At 53.4% G+C, this 15,917-nt stretch overlaps 2 protein-coding genes across 9 annotated transcripts in view; one reads left to right on the top strand and one right to left on the bottom strand.

The window, feature by feature from the left end:
- The window catches only part of SLC25A25 (solute carrier family 25 member 25), a 25,248-nt gene extending 13,069 nt beyond the window's left edge, over positions 1-12,179 (top strand). For 2 of the 6 annotated variants that reach the window (XM_015279701.2, XM_003642257.6), the window contains exons 2-11: positions 5,020-5,146; positions 5,235-5,322; positions 5,780-5,815; positions 6,126-6,237; positions 6,994-7,152; positions 7,901-8,053; positions 8,174-8,281; positions 8,515-8,682; positions 9,091-9,241; positions 9,683-12,179. In XM_015279701.2, coding sequence (XP_015135187.2) covers positions 5,020-5,146; positions 5,235-5,322; positions 5,780-5,815; positions 6,126-6,237; positions 6,994-7,152; positions 7,901-8,053; positions 8,174-8,281; positions 8,515-8,682; positions 9,091-9,241; positions 9,683-9,867 — 1,287 coding nt within the window. In that variant the 3' untranslated portion in view covers positions 9,868-12,179. Of the gene's footprint in view, positions 1-2,393; positions 2,658-5,019; positions 5,147-5,234; positions 5,323-5,779; positions 5,816-6,125; positions 6,238-6,993; positions 7,153-7,900; positions 8,054-8,173; positions 8,282-8,514; positions 8,683-9,090; positions 9,242-9,682 lie in introns of those variants that run through there. The other 4 variants (XM_004945812.3, XM_001233164.7, XM_015279702.4 and 1 more) reach the window with 3 other exon arrangements.
- Positions 10,425-15,917, bottom strand: LOC107052201 (alpha-1-acid glycoprotein 1-like). Of its 3 annotated transcripts, none has more exons than XM_040649280.2 (7): positions 15,739-15,917; positions 15,529-15,668; positions 15,372-15,445; positions 15,079-15,189; positions 14,182-14,285; positions 12,704-13,582; positions 10,425-12,545 (listed from the first exon to the last, which is right to left on the bottom strand). In XM_040649280.2, exons 1-6 carry the CDS (start codon positions 15,850-15,852, stop codon positions 13,478-13,480), a joined length of 648 nt encoding a protein of 215 aa, XP_040505214.1. In that variant the 5' UTR covers positions 15,853-15,917; the 3' UTR covers positions 10,425-12,545; positions 12,704-13,477. The 3 variants fall into 3 exon arrangements, with proteins under 3 accessions (XP_040505214.1, XP_040505213.1, XP_040505215.1); XM_040649279.2 differs by having other exon boundaries at positions 10,425-12,541; XM_040649281.2 differs by having other exon boundaries at positions 10,425-12,304.

Here is a 15,917-nt window from a genome sequence, read left to right as displayed (position 1 = left end):
GTGAGCTGTGTGGCTGTGACGTGTGCTGGCACTTGGTATTTTTAGAGACACTTCTTTTTTTTTAGCAGAGTAAATTTAAAATTAAACAGCATCCTTGTATGGCTGCATCCTCCCATCTCCGGGAGGTACCTTCTGGAGCTGATGTAGTTCAGCAGCGATGAAACAGATGCCTTAAAGAGTAGAAATGACTTAGGAAAGGCCAGCGTTGGAACGGCGGGGTGTCGTAACTCGTGCAACACTTAAACGGGAGCCAAATCCTGTGAATAAAAGGGACAGTGAGTTTGCAGGGTCCCTGACAGCAAGAAGAGTGAGTGTCCCATAGAAGGCGTGCGTTTGGCTCTCCCTGCAGCGGGAGGCATTGGTGAGGCTGTGTCCCATCCACCGCCACCCGCAGGTCCTGTGCCTGAGGCTCCGGGGCTGTGCACATGCTGGGCCCTGTCTGGCTTTGGGCACTTCCAGGTTTACCAGGATTATTGTTCTTATTTTTGACGAAACCTACAAACCTGCTAATGCTTTTTTAAATTCCCTTCATCATTATAACCCGAATTGCCGGTATAAACTTCACTTGTAATCCATCTCTCCTTCTTAGCTCCCTCTCCTGTAATTAATACCCCGTGTAAATCAGCTTTCTTAACGTCATTACCTCTCTCCTTTCCTCTGACGTAGGCAATAGGCTTTCTTCCCTAAAATGTGCAGATTCTGCCTTTTGTTCTCGCTGCCAACTGGAGATGGAGTTTATTAGGAAAATCTGCATCATGTTGGCATAGCAACCGAGCTGCCGAGTGGCTCAAATAGTGATGCTTGGCAACTCGTGGGAAGGAGCACGGAGGATCCTGAGGCTCGGTGGGCAAATCTCAGTTATATTTGTTCCTTCAGCACCTGCACGTGGGGCGGGGGGCTGCTCTGGGTGCTGAAGGCATGGATTTTGTCCGTTCCCATCCGTAGCATTGGAGCAGTGGGTGGACGCTGCGGGTTGGCGTGCAGTGAGCTGTTGCAGCTGATCCCTAAGAGGATCTGCAGCCTGAGAAGATCCCATTGCCGTGCGGGGACGTCAGCAGGAGCAGGTTAAGCCCAGTTAGGTAATGGGGTGGCAGGTGAGGTGCCAGAAGGGCATGGGAAGCCTTCACGGGTCATGGCTCCCAGCGGCACCCTGCTGCTGGCACCCCGTTATAGAAAGCCTTAAAATAACCCCTCTGCTTGACCATTCTCACTCCAAGTCACTGCTGTGCTGCTCCACGAGCAGCCTGTTACAGACATCAGCCTTCTGAGGTCTGTACGGTATGGTACGGTATCTCCTTTAGTATGCCTAAAGGCCACAACACCCCGCAGGGACACACCGGCCCTGCGCTGAGGTGTGAGGAGGAGCAGCTGCTGGACTTTGTGCTGGTCGGCACTGTTTGAGCAGAGCAAACACGGGGTAACGTCGCAGCGGTGGGGAGAGCAGTCAGCAGGGCTGGCTGGAACCAGTTTGACAGATGAGCTGCGTTACCTCGAGTGCAGACGGGATGAGAGTGTTTGGGAGGCTGGCTAATGGCCGTGTGCTCTTGGGTCTTCCCTGTGTGTAGCTCCGCTGGCAAATAGCAAAGCTTGAGCTTCGTTGTGTGGTTTATGTCAGCGGTTGCAGCTCTGCACCCTTTGGCACTTTCGCCCCAGAGTTGGGTGCTGTCCTGTACATTGAGTTCCACCTGGTGCTCCAAAGCCTGTAATTACCCGAAGTGATGCATGTGCCACGCTCCCTCCTTGGCCAGACTTGTTATCCACGGAGCCCGGAAAGCTGCTTGCAGAGTGGTTACATCCACAGTGGCAGGAACTGGAAAAGGTAGATCTGCCCAGGCCACTGTTCTTTGTAGGCCATAACCGACTGCAGTGCTTAACTGCCACTGGGAGAGGAGGAAGGACAGGTGGGGAGCTGCAGCTGCTGTGGAGGCTCGGCTGGGAGCAGCTGGGGCTGTGCTGGAGCTGTGCTGGAGCTGTGCTGGAGCCCTGGGCACGGCCCGTTTGGTGGCGATCCTCCCAGCAACACCACTCAGACACGGCACGGTAGCCTCTATGAACGTGGGATTCCAGAGCTTTTCCTTAAGCCGGACATTCCTGGGAATTCAGGTAGGGAAACCCCCCGTGTCTCACGGAGGGAGAGGCAGTGCCCAAAGCCAGGCCCTGCAGGAGGACCTGGGGTGAGACAGGCAGCAGGCAGGGCCAGCTCCGGGGGCACCGGGAGCGAACTGGGAGCCCAGTGCCAGCGGTGGGAGGCCTCGTGAGAGGCTGCTGGCAGCCCTCTCCATTGGGGAGGGCCGTGGCTGCTACCGCTTCCCTTTTAAGTAGAAGGGCAGGGCTTGAGCAGCCAATCCCGCCGGAGCCGGGCAGCTCATAGGCAATGTGTCATGAGACACGCCGGCATTTCCTTCCCACCACGCACTGAAATTAACTCCGGCGGTCTCTCGGCGCTGCGTCCTTCCCGGCCTGTCCGAGCAGCGCAGCCGAGCGTGGGGCACAGCAAGATGCTCTGCCTCTGTCTCTATGTGCCGGTGCTGGGGCAGTCGCAGGCAGAGTTTGAGTACTTCGAGTCGAAGGGGCTGCCGGCCGAGCTCAAGTCTATCTTCCGCCTCAGTCTCTTCATCCCCTCCCAGGAGTTCTCCACCTACCGCCAGTGGAAGCAGGTATGGCTGTGGGGGGAGCGGGGCTGAGCCCCTGGGCTGCTCGGAGTGCAGGGGGCTCCTTGGGGCTGCGTTGGGTTTGGGGCTGCGTTGGGTTTGGGGCTGCGTTGGGTTTGGGGCTGCGTTGGGTTTGTGTGTCGCTTGGTGGGGGACTGCCGTGAGAACACGCCTCATTTTGGTTCTTTTGGTTCCCATCTGAGAGGAGCCCAGCGCTTAAACCGATGGACCTGATGCCGTTTAAACAGAGAAAAAGGGGTTTTCCAAACCCTCTGCTCACGCTGAAGGCTTCATATCCTCTTCCTTTTCCTCCCCCGCACGCTGCCTGCCCTGTGACGAGATGAGATGAGCGGTGTCTGCAGCAGCCACGTGTTGCTGGCGCGGGCTGTGCAGGGCGTGCTGCCGGGAGCTTGTGCAAGAGCCTCTCCCTTCCCTCCTACAGCAGCTGCGTGGCTCTGCCCCGCGCTCTGCCCCATCCCTGTGCACTGCTTTTCCTAGAGCACGGGAGCTGAGGCTGAGCTGCTGAGCTGCCCGGCTTTCTTATGCTTTCTTATGCACAAATGGAGATGTGTGTGGGTTTCAGATGTGTGGGGTCCTGTGTGTGCAGCAGGGCATGCATAGTGCGGGCACATAGAAACACACCTGCAGTGAGCACCACTGCTGTGAGCCGACTGCTGTGCTGAGATGTCATCCTTGCTGTTTAAATCCAGGAGCTGAGGTCTGTTGGCCTCTCTTTGCATTCTTGTCCTTTGCACATGCACAAGAACCCTTGCAGGTCACTGCTTTATGGGGGCGGTGTATTTCCTGCCCAGGGCAGCAGTGGCAGCGTGCAGTCTCCCGTCACTCAGTGCACATCGCTGCTGCTGGGGGAGCAGAGAGGTGGAGCAGAGTTGCACAGTCACATCTCTCCTGCAGCGAACGCCTCTGAATTATTTGTGACTGTCAGCTGCTGGGGGTTGCCAGCGAGAGGGAAGCCCTGATTCAGCTGTTGGAGGCCAACCCGCTGACATGTGAGAGGTGCTGCCCTATCTTTAGCCCACAAGGTGGATGTAGGGCCGTGCCTGAACTTTACAACAGTCATATGATAAATTGCAGATTCAGAATACTGGGCACACCTCAAAGGTCAGTGCAGCTGCGACGGCGCTTTCTTATTTAAGGCTCATAAGATGGTTAGAACTAATCCTCGTAGCGTTAGGGCTGAAAGGACAGGATGTGATGGGGCGGGATGGATTTTCAGTGGTGAGGCATTTAGTATTGAAACCATTGGAGACAGCATTGAAATACAGGCTTAAGGCTAATGAAGATGACCAGTGTCCTTGGGCTGAGGATATGCCACCGTAGGCTTCAGAGGTAATAGATAAACCTGAGCAACCTTGAGCAAAATACTGGTGATCAAAGGGTTGGCCTTGGTTTGGAGCCTCTGTGACAGCCCACCCGCTGCACACCTACATGTCACAAGAATTACAACCAAAACATGGGTGGTGAGGAGCTCCGAGTCACACCTCGTGTAGTGTCGCTCCCTGACTCACATTGAAAAAGGCTTCTAGGCTGTCAAGGGCAAGTGACCAAACAAGAAGGGAAATGGGAACTCCCTGAGCTGCATTCTTGCAGCCTGGAGATCACCTCTGCTGTCAACAAGTAGCCACGTGCCCTTAGATAGCTCAGTTCATCTGCCATTGCCCCATGCTGGAATGAGTTAATATGTCCTTACCTTGTCCCTAGCTGTCTGACACAAGCTAATCTTGATGTTGGCTTTGTCCTACTGAGAAGCTTTTCTTGTTCTATATGCATCTCATGGAAACCTGTGTAATTAAAGCACGTAGCTCCAGGGTGCCTAAACCAGTTCATAGGGGTTTTTATCTTTGCTGTGCCCACTGGGGCTGCACAGGCTTTTTCTGGTTGGAGTTGGTTCTTGCCAGGGGTAGCATACTTCCCTAGGGATCGTATTAGGCATGACATTCCTTCTGTTCAGGCTTATTTTTTATTGCTTCAACTTTGGCAGTTAATTTCCTATGCAAATCTTGTTGCCTCACGCTTGCTTCCTAAGAAGGCTCTCAAATTATGTCGTGTAAGGTGTTAATCAAGATAGAGGACTGAGATTAGATACCTGATAGTTGCAGAGTATCCCCAATAAGAGCACGAGGCATTACGTTTGGCTAACTTTGGAAGGCAGTTGCCTGGAATCAGGTGGCCTTTCTACTCTCCTGCTTCCCTCAAATTTCTTGGGGGAATTCTCATGATTGTCCATTGCTTCGTGAGGGGGGAGAGCCGAAGCCATTTAGGCAATGATATTTAATTATGGTGGAAGAAGGGCCAGATCTTCTGAATGAACATAGGAACTGATGGTTTTTGATTGTCCCCTAAACAGAAAATTGTGAAGGCTGGAGACAAGGACCTGGACGGACAGCTGGACTTTGAGGAGTTTGTGCACTATCTGCAGGATCACGAAAAGAAGCTAAGGCTGGTCTTCAAGAGCTTGGATAAGAAGAATGATGGTGAGCACCTTTCTCTTGCTCACAGACAGACTGTTCCTTGCTTCAGCTCATCATACAAATATTTGAGCTCGGTGCCTTCTCTTTGCAGGCCGTATCGATGCCCAGGAGATTGTACAGTCTCTTCGGGACCTGGGAGTTAAGATCTCTGAACAGCAGGCTGAAAAAATACTGAAGAGGTGAGGGTTCAGCCGGTTGTTGTGTCCTACTGAAAAGACCTTCAAATTGAGAGAAGGAAGTGTGGGGCCATGGAACCTTTCTCCTCTTTCCTACCTTGTATCCACTTCCCGGAGACTTCAGCTCCTCCCTTTTGCCTGTTACTCTTCATTTTGATTTTTCCAATTAAATAACACTTTCAATGCTGTAATTCGTTGTGGAGAGTTGCTGTAAGAATGTCTTGCCTTGCTGGCCTTTTGTGGGGAAGGGCTTGCACCTGAGCCGGTGGCATTTGTTCCTGTCTGACTGTCCTGCTGCCTTGAACTTGCTGCTTTGAAGAGGGAATGTGCAGTTGCCCTTTGGAAATGCTGAGTGCGTTTTGCATGTGGCACTAACATGTTAACAACCACTTATTTGTGCTGTTTTTTTCCTCTTTCTTTCCTCTGCAACCCTCCCTCTGTCTGTTTGCCTGTGTGTCAGAATAAGGACGGGACACTTCTGGGGTCCTGTCACCTAGTAAGTATGTTTTTCCCTTCAGTTGGGAAACTAGATGGCCTAACTTTGATAGGAGGGGGTACAGCAACTCCTGTGGTGCAGGTAAAGGGGAAATAAAGGAGAGAAAGAAGGAGACCATGTCTATCTCTCTGCAGTATTTGGTGTGGAGAAGATCTCTTGGCTTTGTCTTGTGTCTCTTTGGAAGTCTTTCAGTAGTTGCTTTGCAAAGCTTTTTTTTTTTTTTTGGTTTAGGTCTGAATAAGCAGAGGGAAGGGGAGGAGAAATCTGTCACCCAGTGGGAGTCTGTACTCACTAATGGTAATTTTTTTAGCATGGATAAAAATGGGACGATGACAATTGACTGGAACGAGTGGCGAGACTATCACCTGCTGCACCCAGTGGAGAACATTCCTGAGATCATCCTGTACTGGAAGCACTCCACGGTAGGTTCCTCCGCAACAGCTCCTGGTCCTTTCCCCAGGTTCTCAGTGAAAGCCATAACCCCAGGGAGCTGCTATCAGCAGTCTCTATCATTTTCTTCATGGTTCAATAGCTGCCTTGTAGCCCTTGAAGCCCAGTTGCTTCCTGTCCTGTCCCCTTATCATGCCACCCATCACTGGTGCTGCTGCTGAAACCTCTGGCACAGGTGATAACAGCTGTACATTCCCCAAGAGGATGTATGTTGACTTGGCTTGTGCATCTGAGAGCTTGTACCAGTGGCCAGATCCTGCCAGCTTAGAACCTGTTAAGACTGGAAGTGGGTTTGACAGGCAGCCGTCCTTCCTGGTGATATTTCAGTGTGTGCAAATAGCATGTAATGAGATAAAACTGACTGCCAGCTTTGAAGGTTCCAGTGAGGCCCGGCTGTGTCCTTGTGCAGCTGCCTACAGTTGGTCTTTTTTTTAATTCTACTGATACAGTTGATCATTTTGTTCATTACTGTGACCCACAGTGTCGTAATGAAGACAAATGTTTAGCAGTACTCTGCTTCCCAAACAAATCTGCTAAACCTTGGTGAGGTGGTACAGCACTGGCAGTTGCAGTGTCCAGACACAGTTGTTAATGGTTACAGATAAGCTGCTGTCACAAAGTACTGGAGATGCTTGTTCCAATACTTAGGACTGATAAAGAGAGGTAAAACCGTAGCAGTTTTGCTAGCTTGAATGAGACATTTCTCAAATCCTTCTGTTCTTTTGCAGATCTTTGATGTAGGAGAGAATCTGACTGTCCCTGATGAGTTCACAGTGGAAGAGAGGCAGACAGGGATGTGGTGGAGACATCTGGTTGCAGGTGGAGGTGCAGGTGCCGTGTCCAGAACCTGTACAGCTCCCTTGGATCGCTTGAAAGTGCTCATGCAGGTAAGATGGAACAGTTCCAGTTTGTTTGAATAGCCTGAAGGCTGATCCCCTTCATATTGCCAAAGTGGTATCCAGGAGGTGATCATGTTCATTAACTTGACACAGCACTTTGGCTAGGATCAATCATGTAGCTCCTATATTGGTATTTTGGAAGTCTTCTTGAGTGATTTGAGTGGCCAAAGTCGTGTCAACAAATTGTCCTTCACTGACTAGAAAGGATAGAGAGAAGCTTTTGGGAGGAAGGCCTGCGAAGGCTCAATAGCTGGAGAGTTTTGTGACTCTGAGCGCTGAATGAATTGGATTTTTGTGAAACAGGTTCAAGTTTTGGGTGTTGAGTGGTTGTGGTGGTAAACTGGCAGAGCTGGTGTTCCATGCGAGTACTGTGTGTTACAAAGGAGTTACAAAAGCCTAGTTTTAGCTTGCCTTCTCACTGTACCTGCTCTCGAGTCATCTGAAAAGTCTGTTCTGGACAGCTGGCCCTATGCTAGGTATGGGAGATGGCTGCTTAACCTTTCCCCCCATTTCAGAGGAGTATATTGATTAGATCCATTAGTTAACATTGGACTTCACAAACAGGAAGAGAAGCTTGCTTTTCTATTGTAGAAGTTATTGAGAAGGGATTAAAGCCTTGGCAAATCTCTGGGTAAATAAAAAAAAGTGCCCTTTTGTCCCTGGATTACAGAAGAACGTAACGCTGTCGTAATCAGGACTGGAACTAATCCAGATTCACTCTCTCTCTCTCCCCCAGGTTCATGCCTCCCGCAGTAACAACATGTGTATCATTGGTGGTTTTACTCAAATGATCCGAGAGGGTGGAACAAGGTCACTGTGGAGGGGGAATGGCATCAACGTGCTGAAGATTGCACCAGAATCTGCCATCAAGTTCATGGCTTATGAGCAGGTAAGTGAAAGTGCATGGGAGGAATCTGACCGCGCTGGGGGGCTGTGGAAGGACAAGCTGAAAAGAGTGGCTGAGGTAAGGCCGGAGAACCTCAATGTCTGTCTGCCTTGGCTTCCACAGATCAAGAGGTTCATTGGTACTGACCAGGAAATGCTGAGGATTCACGAGCGGCTGTTAGCTGGCTCTCTGGCTGGGGCCATCGCACAGAGCAGCATCTACCCGATGGAGGTGAGGCCACTGACAGTGCAGCCCCTGGAGGGTCATGGGAGGGTGCCAAGATGAGAGCTGATGTTCTGCCCGTATCTCTGAGAACTCGTTAAGCAAGCTGATACCAAGTCATGCTGCTCACATGACACCCGCTGTAGCCCTGACCGTCCTGGCTCCTCAGAATTGCATTGTCTGTATCTTGTCTCCTGTTGATTCTCCTGCAGGTCTTAATGGCATTTAATCTTGTCTTCTAGGTTCTGAAAACACGGATGGCTCTGAGAAAGACAGGACAGTATTCAGGCATGTTGGATTGTGCCAAAAACATCCTTTCCAAGGAAGGAATGGCTGCCTTCTACAAAGGCTACATTCCCAACATGCTAGGAATCATTCCATATGCTGGGATTGACCTGGCAGTGTATGAGGTATGGAGCTGTTAATGCTTCTGTAGGGCTGTGCTGCTTGTGTAGCTTTGTCAGTCAGACCAGTCGGTTACTACAGGAGTTTAAATAACTTATCAAAGCTTTCCTGATCAGCCTTAAGGGGCACTGATGAAGTTTATTAGTCAAAATGGCCTAAGAGATAATCCAGTAAGATGATTTTCCTTTCATAATGGGCATCATGCTTGATGCTGTGTTTCTTCTTTGAGAGAATTGCAGCAGCAAATTAAAGGTTTTCTTTCTCCCAGGCACCTAAAATGGCAGTAACTCAAAAAGATCTGAGTAGCCTGGCTGATACTGCACGTACCTCCCTGGGCCTTTGTGCTAGATCTTATATGTAACTTGTCCTTTTGATTGCATCTTCGCTGCTAACGTCTAGCTTGTTTCCTCCAGACACTAAAAAATGCCTGGTTGCAACGCTATGCTGTCAACAGTGCTGACCCTGGAGTCTTTGTCCTCTTGGCCTGTGGCACCATATCCAGTACCTGCGGACAGCTTGCCAGTTACCCCCTGGCTCTTGTGAGGACACGCATGCAGGCCCAAGGTGAGAACTCTGGGGAACTCTGTGTAGTGTTGTACTGTTCTGTGTAGAACTCCTGCCATGGTCTCTGAGCAGGGTAAAGGTCCTGTGGTGCAAACACTGAGACAACAGCCTTAACTGGCCCGTGTGGCTGAGCAGTAGGCTGTGTGCCACGCTGGACAGTGGACTTTGTGCTGTCCTCTGGAGTCAAATGCCTCTGGGACAGAGTAGTTCTGTTTTCCTCAATCAAGAGTTTGGGTTAATGGCATCTACAGAGCAGTTTGGGAAGATGGCTGTGATGTGCAGCATAACCACGGCTCACCGACAAGTTGGGTGTTCTGCTTACCTTTGGTCCGTGAGCATCCGTGGGAAGTGCATGATTCAGAGCTGCCCTGTGAGACAGGTGTTGGCTCCGTGCCTCTGTGGCATAGATTGCATTACTTATTGCAGCCCTTTGTGTTGCAGCTTCTGTGGAGGGTGCTCCCGAGGTGACGATGAGGGGACTGTTCAAACACATCCTGAAGACCGAGGGAGCGTTTGGCCTTTACCGGGGTCTGGCCCCGAACTTCATGAAGGTGATCCCAGCCGTAAGCATCAGCTACGTGGTGTATGAGAACTTGAAGATGACGCTGGGCGTGCAGTCACGGTGACCAGGAGGAGCTGAGGACTTGGGACTCTGAAATCTTGGGGGGCGATCCCAAGACGTACAGTCATCTCTCATTCTGTGAATGTGTCGACACTAAGCTGACTAAGCAAAGCTGTGAAATCTCAGATAGGTTGTGAGTCAGGAAGGGGAGGGGAGGATCTGGCGTCCTTTGCCATCTTTGCTACTCAGAGCTCTACAGAAACCATCACATGGTCCTTTCTGTTGGGCCTTTTGGGAAGCTGGGAGCTGAACTCCTGGCCCAGTCTTAAGGCATTAGTTTGTTTCAGGGCAGTTCCCAGCAGTATGGCAAAGTAGCAAAGGTTTGGGGAACAGTCTGCTTTCAGCATATTCATGTACAGAGCTGTTTGCCTGCAGATGAGCACCTTCTGACTTGCTGGAAGAGCTTCTTTTTCCATTCAGTTGTTAACTTCCTACCTGTTGTTCAGATTTGTACAAACCTTGTGGAGGAGCTGCTGCCACACCAGGCTTGTCATTATGTTTACATATATTCCTTTGGGTAGGAGGTATTCATGTTCTGCTTCCAAGACTTGACATGGGAAGTGATTTTTTTGAGCTATACTGATTTTTGAGGGCTGGTGGGCAGCGGTTTATCCAGTCAGGCTGAATGTTCCTTAGGCCAGCCTGATGAAGGATTAGGATTATTTATTTTTTATAGATTTAAGTGTGTCTCATCAATCCACTAACAAGATGCACTTACTAACAGAAGCAGCAGCCTAGAGCCTGCATGCCCGTATCCTTTGCATGCCGGATTGGCTTGTCTTATACTCAGCAGGAGCTTGGAAAGGGGAAGGCTGGAGAGCCCTGGGTGGAGCGGCACCTCGATGCATGGCTTCATGAACCAACAACTATTCCACGGCTCCTGTGCAGCTGTGCTCCCAGCACGACACGAGAGCCCCTGTGCAGTGTTGCATGGACCTCTGAATTCCATTCTGCCCGGTGCCCGGGGTGGCTGATGGACCTTTCCAAGCGCCGTGCCTACGCTGCTACCTATCTCTTTAGACCTCTTTGTAGTTTGATGTTCAGGTTTGCATTAGCGGGATGGAGTCCCCGAGCCAGGAGTCTGTCTGCCATGGGGAGGGCTGCAAGGGAAGGGCTGGTTGTCACTGGGAGACGTCAGTTCAGTCCTGAAAACACGCTTGCTTTCCTTTCAGAGGGTGCTTTTCATAGGGCTAAGGGAAAGGGACGGCTTTAAGATTTCTCTGTGTTATGGGCTACTTTAGTGGATGGGATCTGGCTGCTGAGGCCTGGGAGATCCTCATCCGATTCTTCATTTTGGGCAAGATGGACCACCGTTGCATTCCACTGTTTTACTGCTTAAAGCATATTTATTTTGTATTTATTTGAACAGATTTATGCCAGACTATTTTTATAGACTTGTTTAAATATTGTTACTGTGCTTGTATTTCTCCTGTTTTAAAAAGTTCTCTATCTGTTCTCTCACATCACGCAGCTGAGTTCGTGGGGAAGGCACTAAAGTCGGTAGCATCCCTTCCCGGGGGGGTCTGAGCTGCCTTTCCCCAGCGTGGGGTTGTTGCTGGAGGACCTCAGCCCGGAGAAATGCTGTAGCAGGAAGCCATGGGAGAGAAGGGAGCTGGTGAGGAAGCGGGGATGGGGGCAGAGGGCGCTGCGGGGCTGACCTTACTTGGAATCGCCTCCACGCGTGGCTGAGAGGGTTTGGGGGGAAGTTGGGAAGGGAGGTCTGTGCATGTCGGGTGTCACAGTGGCTGAAGGAGAGCGATCCTGGGGAGGCTGTGAAGGGGGAGGAGGGAGAAAACTCGAGGACTGAAGAAAAAGTGGCTTTCCAGAGGGATGGGAGGGAATTTGCCCTCAGACACGAGATGCTGCGGTTGTGTTTTGGATCAGCAGATCCTGCTGCTGAGCCACCGCTCCTCACGTGCAGCGTGGTGGAGGAGCGTGCCAGCAATCAGAAGAGGCTCTGCTGGCACTCAGCAGCTGAGTGTGGTTCATGGAGGGTCTTCCAGGTGGGGCTCTGCTCTGACAGCGCTGCCAGCATCAGTTGTGTGGGAATCCAAGTGATCCACATCAGCGATTAAGAGTTTTTTCCCACCTCCCTCTTTCTTTCTTTGTTTTTTTTTTTCCCTAAGATTTATGGTAAATTTTTGCAGTGGCTTCTTCCTACCAGTGTGGCCTAATGAGACAATGAATATCAGAACGCAAAAATCAATGCAAAATGACAACTGTCTTTGTAGCTGTAACCACAAATTGTTATAATGCAAATCTAACTCGGATTCTTCATGTAGGGAACAGTCTGCTAATAAAGGTCTGTCAAAGAGACCCCCCCGTGTCCACGGCTCTCTATGGGGGGTTGTGTCCTCCTGGCACGAGGAGCATGAGCCTGCTGCTGTCTGCAGTCGGATCGTTCCTCCTCACAATGATGCTGATGGTGGCCGTGGTTTTCCCTACAAGGACCTGGGAGGACAGAATTCTTCCTGATGGAAAGAAGAGTGCAAATGAGACGTAAGAAGAATGACTGGTGATGGGGAAGGGGCAGGGACACGTGGGGGCTGTCAGCTCGGCTGCGTGCTGTTGGATTTTGCTCCTCCGTTCAGTGTCTGCACGACACCGAGCTCTGCAGTGCACTGTGCCCACGAAGGAACCGGGCTGTAGAGGCTCTCAGAAGAGGTTTTGTTTTGCTCCTGTCTTAAACAAAGACCACCTGTGAGCTGCTGAAGGTGCCAGGAGCCCACAGCTGGTAGTGCAAATGGCCTCTGGCCAACGGCGTGCAGCTGGGGCCGTGCTGGGGTTGGTTCCGTGCCTCCAATGGTAATTCAAGGCTCTTACCCATAAATCTTACTTACCAAGCGCTGCTCCTCGCAATCTGAGGACTGCACCCCGTGATGTCAGCTGATGTCACTGGGGGTGTTCTCTGGCCCCGGCAGCACCCACTGCCCCGCACTGCCCTTTGGCTGCAGGGTGAGGGGCGCAGCTGTGGGGCTGTGTGAGCAGAGCGTTGGCGTTTCCCTGCCCCGGGTCCGGGAGTGCGTCTGCACGTCTCGCTTCGTACAACGCTTCGTACGACGCTTCCAGCCCCGCTTCCTTCCGCGAAGGCTCAATAGAGCGGCGCTGCCTTACAGGGCAGGGGCGCCCCATCGCCGCAGCGGGGGGCAGAGCTCTGCTGCTCTGCCTCCTTTTCTTCCTTTTTAAGGAGAAATTTGCAGCGCTTAATTGCCGGGTGAGAGCTGAGCCTCAATTACCCTCCAGCTCAGCTCTGGCCTCGTTTAACCTCCCGCTTCCACAACCGCAGAGCAACCGCGCTGCCTGGGGGGGGGGCTGCCGGGGCTGCGGCCCGGCCCGGTGCCGGAACACATCGAGCCCTTTTTGGAGGAGCAAAACCCCGTCGGGACGGTTTCGATCCGCAGCCTCACGAGCGGGCGCCGATTGCCCTCTCCTGGTCATCCCCACCGCCGCCCTGCGTGGCATCCGCTCGCCGCGCGCCCCGCGCTGCCCGCCCGCACCCACTGCTGGCCCTGCAGGGCGCCCCGTCCCAACGCGACGGCGCACGAAGCAAAGCGGCTGCTCGGTTCCTTTCCGCAGTTGCTGCCCAGGCGGTGCTGCAGCTCCGAGCAGAGCATTTATTGCCGCGGGCTGCCCGTTGGGACGCTCGGCGGGGCTGCGCCTCGCGCCCCTCCATTCTTCCTTTCTTCTGCTCTTTCCTTCTCTCCCGGCTGGCACAGCTCCTTTAAAACGGCCACCAACAACGGGATGAGTGCAGAGGTCGCCCAACCCTCTGTGTCCCTCTGCTGCCGTCCCCCTCCTCCACCCGCCCTGCCCCGATATCCCACACCTGTGCTGATTCCCCCACCTGAGCTTTTTTCATCTCTCCCAAAGCTCTGCGCTGCGCTGACCCCTCTGTGCCCCCCACGTGTGATGGCTGAGAGCTGTGCGCCGCCCCATCAGCCCCATCAGCCCCACACCCTCCTGCTGTCCCACTGCTGCCATTTGGCATCGGCCACCCACGTGTCTCCCTGTGCCCTCAGCTCCAGGCAGAGCTTCTACTGGGAGAACTGGGGCGCATTGGGGTGCGCTGGGTGCAGCTGAGTCCTGCAGGGAAGGCAAGGCAGGAGGCTGCCGCGTGGCTGGGCTGTGCGGGGGGTAATGCCGATGTGGGTGGAAAATGGAAGGGAAAAGCTCTGTTTGACGGAGAGCGGCTGTGGAGGGGGGCAGGCTGTGTGCCATGGCAGCAGGAGTGCAGCCTGGGGCCTTCTGATGTCTGGGGGGCTCAGGGCCACGAGGAGCCCCGTTCTCAGAGCACCCCAAACCAGCGATGAGGACACACCTTCCTCCACGGTGCGTACACCGCAGCCCCTCTGCTCAGCCCCAGCCTCTCTGCACGCCGGCCCAACTCGTCCTGCTGCTCACTGCTCACCGTCCGATTGCGGGCTGCGAGGGCAGAGGGTTTGTCACACATCACCCCTGCCTGCACTTCGTCCCTTTGCTCCCATGGATGCTGAGTGTGGGTCACACATCGCACCTGACCTCGAGCGTCACCTTTTTGCTTTCCCTTTTTTAACCCTCCTTGCCAGCTGTTACCAGCTGTACAAAACTCAGTGGTGCAGCTTGAAAGGGTAGAGGGGGTCTCTACTGGGGATCTCTATTGAAGGACTCTACTGGGGGACTCAAATGGGGAGCTGTATTGGAGATCTCTATGGGGGTCTCTATTGGGGAGCTCTGTTGGAGGGCTCTGTTGGAGATCTCTATGGGGGTCTCTATTGGGGAGCTCTGCTGGAGGGCTCTGTTGGAGATCTCTGTGGGGGTCTCTATTGGGGAGCTCTGTTGGAGGGCTCTGTTGGAGATCTCTATTAGGGAGCTCTACTGGGGGTCTCTACTGGGGGCCTCTGTTGGGGACCTCTACTGGAAGACTCTCTTGGAGGGATAAATCACAGCCTGGTGTGCCACCCTATGGGGCCGTGTGTGGGTCCAGCTGGCTCTGCCTGTGCTGGTGCTGCTCTGCACTGGGAGGCAAGTGCCAAAAAATCCCAGCTGGCATGAAAAGACAGATTTCACAACACCACTGATAGCGAAATGTGTGCGCTTCCTGTCCTTTGAACACTGCTGTTCAAAGATGTCGGTGTATTCCAGAGGACTCAGGAATATCACAGATCGCTGCTGTGGGTTTCCCTGGCAGCTCTTTGTGCACACAGCTTTGGGTCACTGGAGGATGGGGTTTGCGTACCATAGAGATACAGTGCTGAATACGTCTCCTCCCTCTGCACGTGGTGCTGGATGAGCAGAGTGTCCTCAGAGCCGAGCTTTGTCGCCGTCCCCAGGATGTGCTGCGTCTGGGCTTCGAGAGAGCAGAGCCGGCGTTGGCATTGAGAGCAGCATCAGTGCCCTGCAGTGTGTCCCAAGCACTCCTCCCCTCCCCCGAGGGGCTGTGAAATGGTTTGGGAAGCAAGGCGGCCCAGAGCAAGAGTGGGGTTCACCACCTCCCAACCGAAGCGCCCGGCCGTGGCCCTCAGTGCTCACCGTGCCTGAGCAGCGCCGTGCCGTTGGCGCCCAGGTGGATGGAGGTGGAGTTGTTGGAGAGGCATCGGTCGCCCCTGCAGAGAGTGGGGATGCTGGAGCAGCCACAGAGGGAACGGGGTGGGAGGAAGGGACCGGGGATGGGGAGGGGGAGCCTCACACTGCCACATGCTGGGTGATGAGCAGCTCCTGCCCGCCGCCGGGCTGCACGTGCAGGTGGCCGTGGTCGATGAGCAGCAGGTCCAGGAGGTGCTGGGGCAGCTGGGCGGCCCCGGCCACGAAGTGCCACATCCCCAGCGGCTGTGGGAGAGGTGCGGGGTGATGGGGGTTCCCTTCCAGCCCCCCCCCCCCGCACCCAGCCCCTCCTTACCCACGGCACTGTTGTGTTGGCCGGGCTCGGAAGCGCTGTGGGTTTGTGGGGAGCGGCCGCCGCAGACAGCAGAGCGGTGAGGATGAGGACGGCGGAGCCGCCGGGCGGTGCCATGGCTGCCGGGGGGAGAGGAGTGAGAGGAGCTGCCGTGCGGATGGACGGATGGACGCTGCTCCCTC

Source organism: Gallus gallus, chromosome 17, assembly GCF_016699485.2.
Source record: "Gallus gallus isolate bGalGal1 chromosome 17, bGalGal1.mat.broiler.GRCg7b, whole genome shotgun sequence".
NCBI lineage: Eukaryota > Metazoa > Chordata > Aves > Galliformes > Phasianidae > Gallus > Gallus gallus.
Note: the sequence above shows the minus strand (reverse complement) of the source record. Positions and strands in the feature narration are given on the sequence as shown.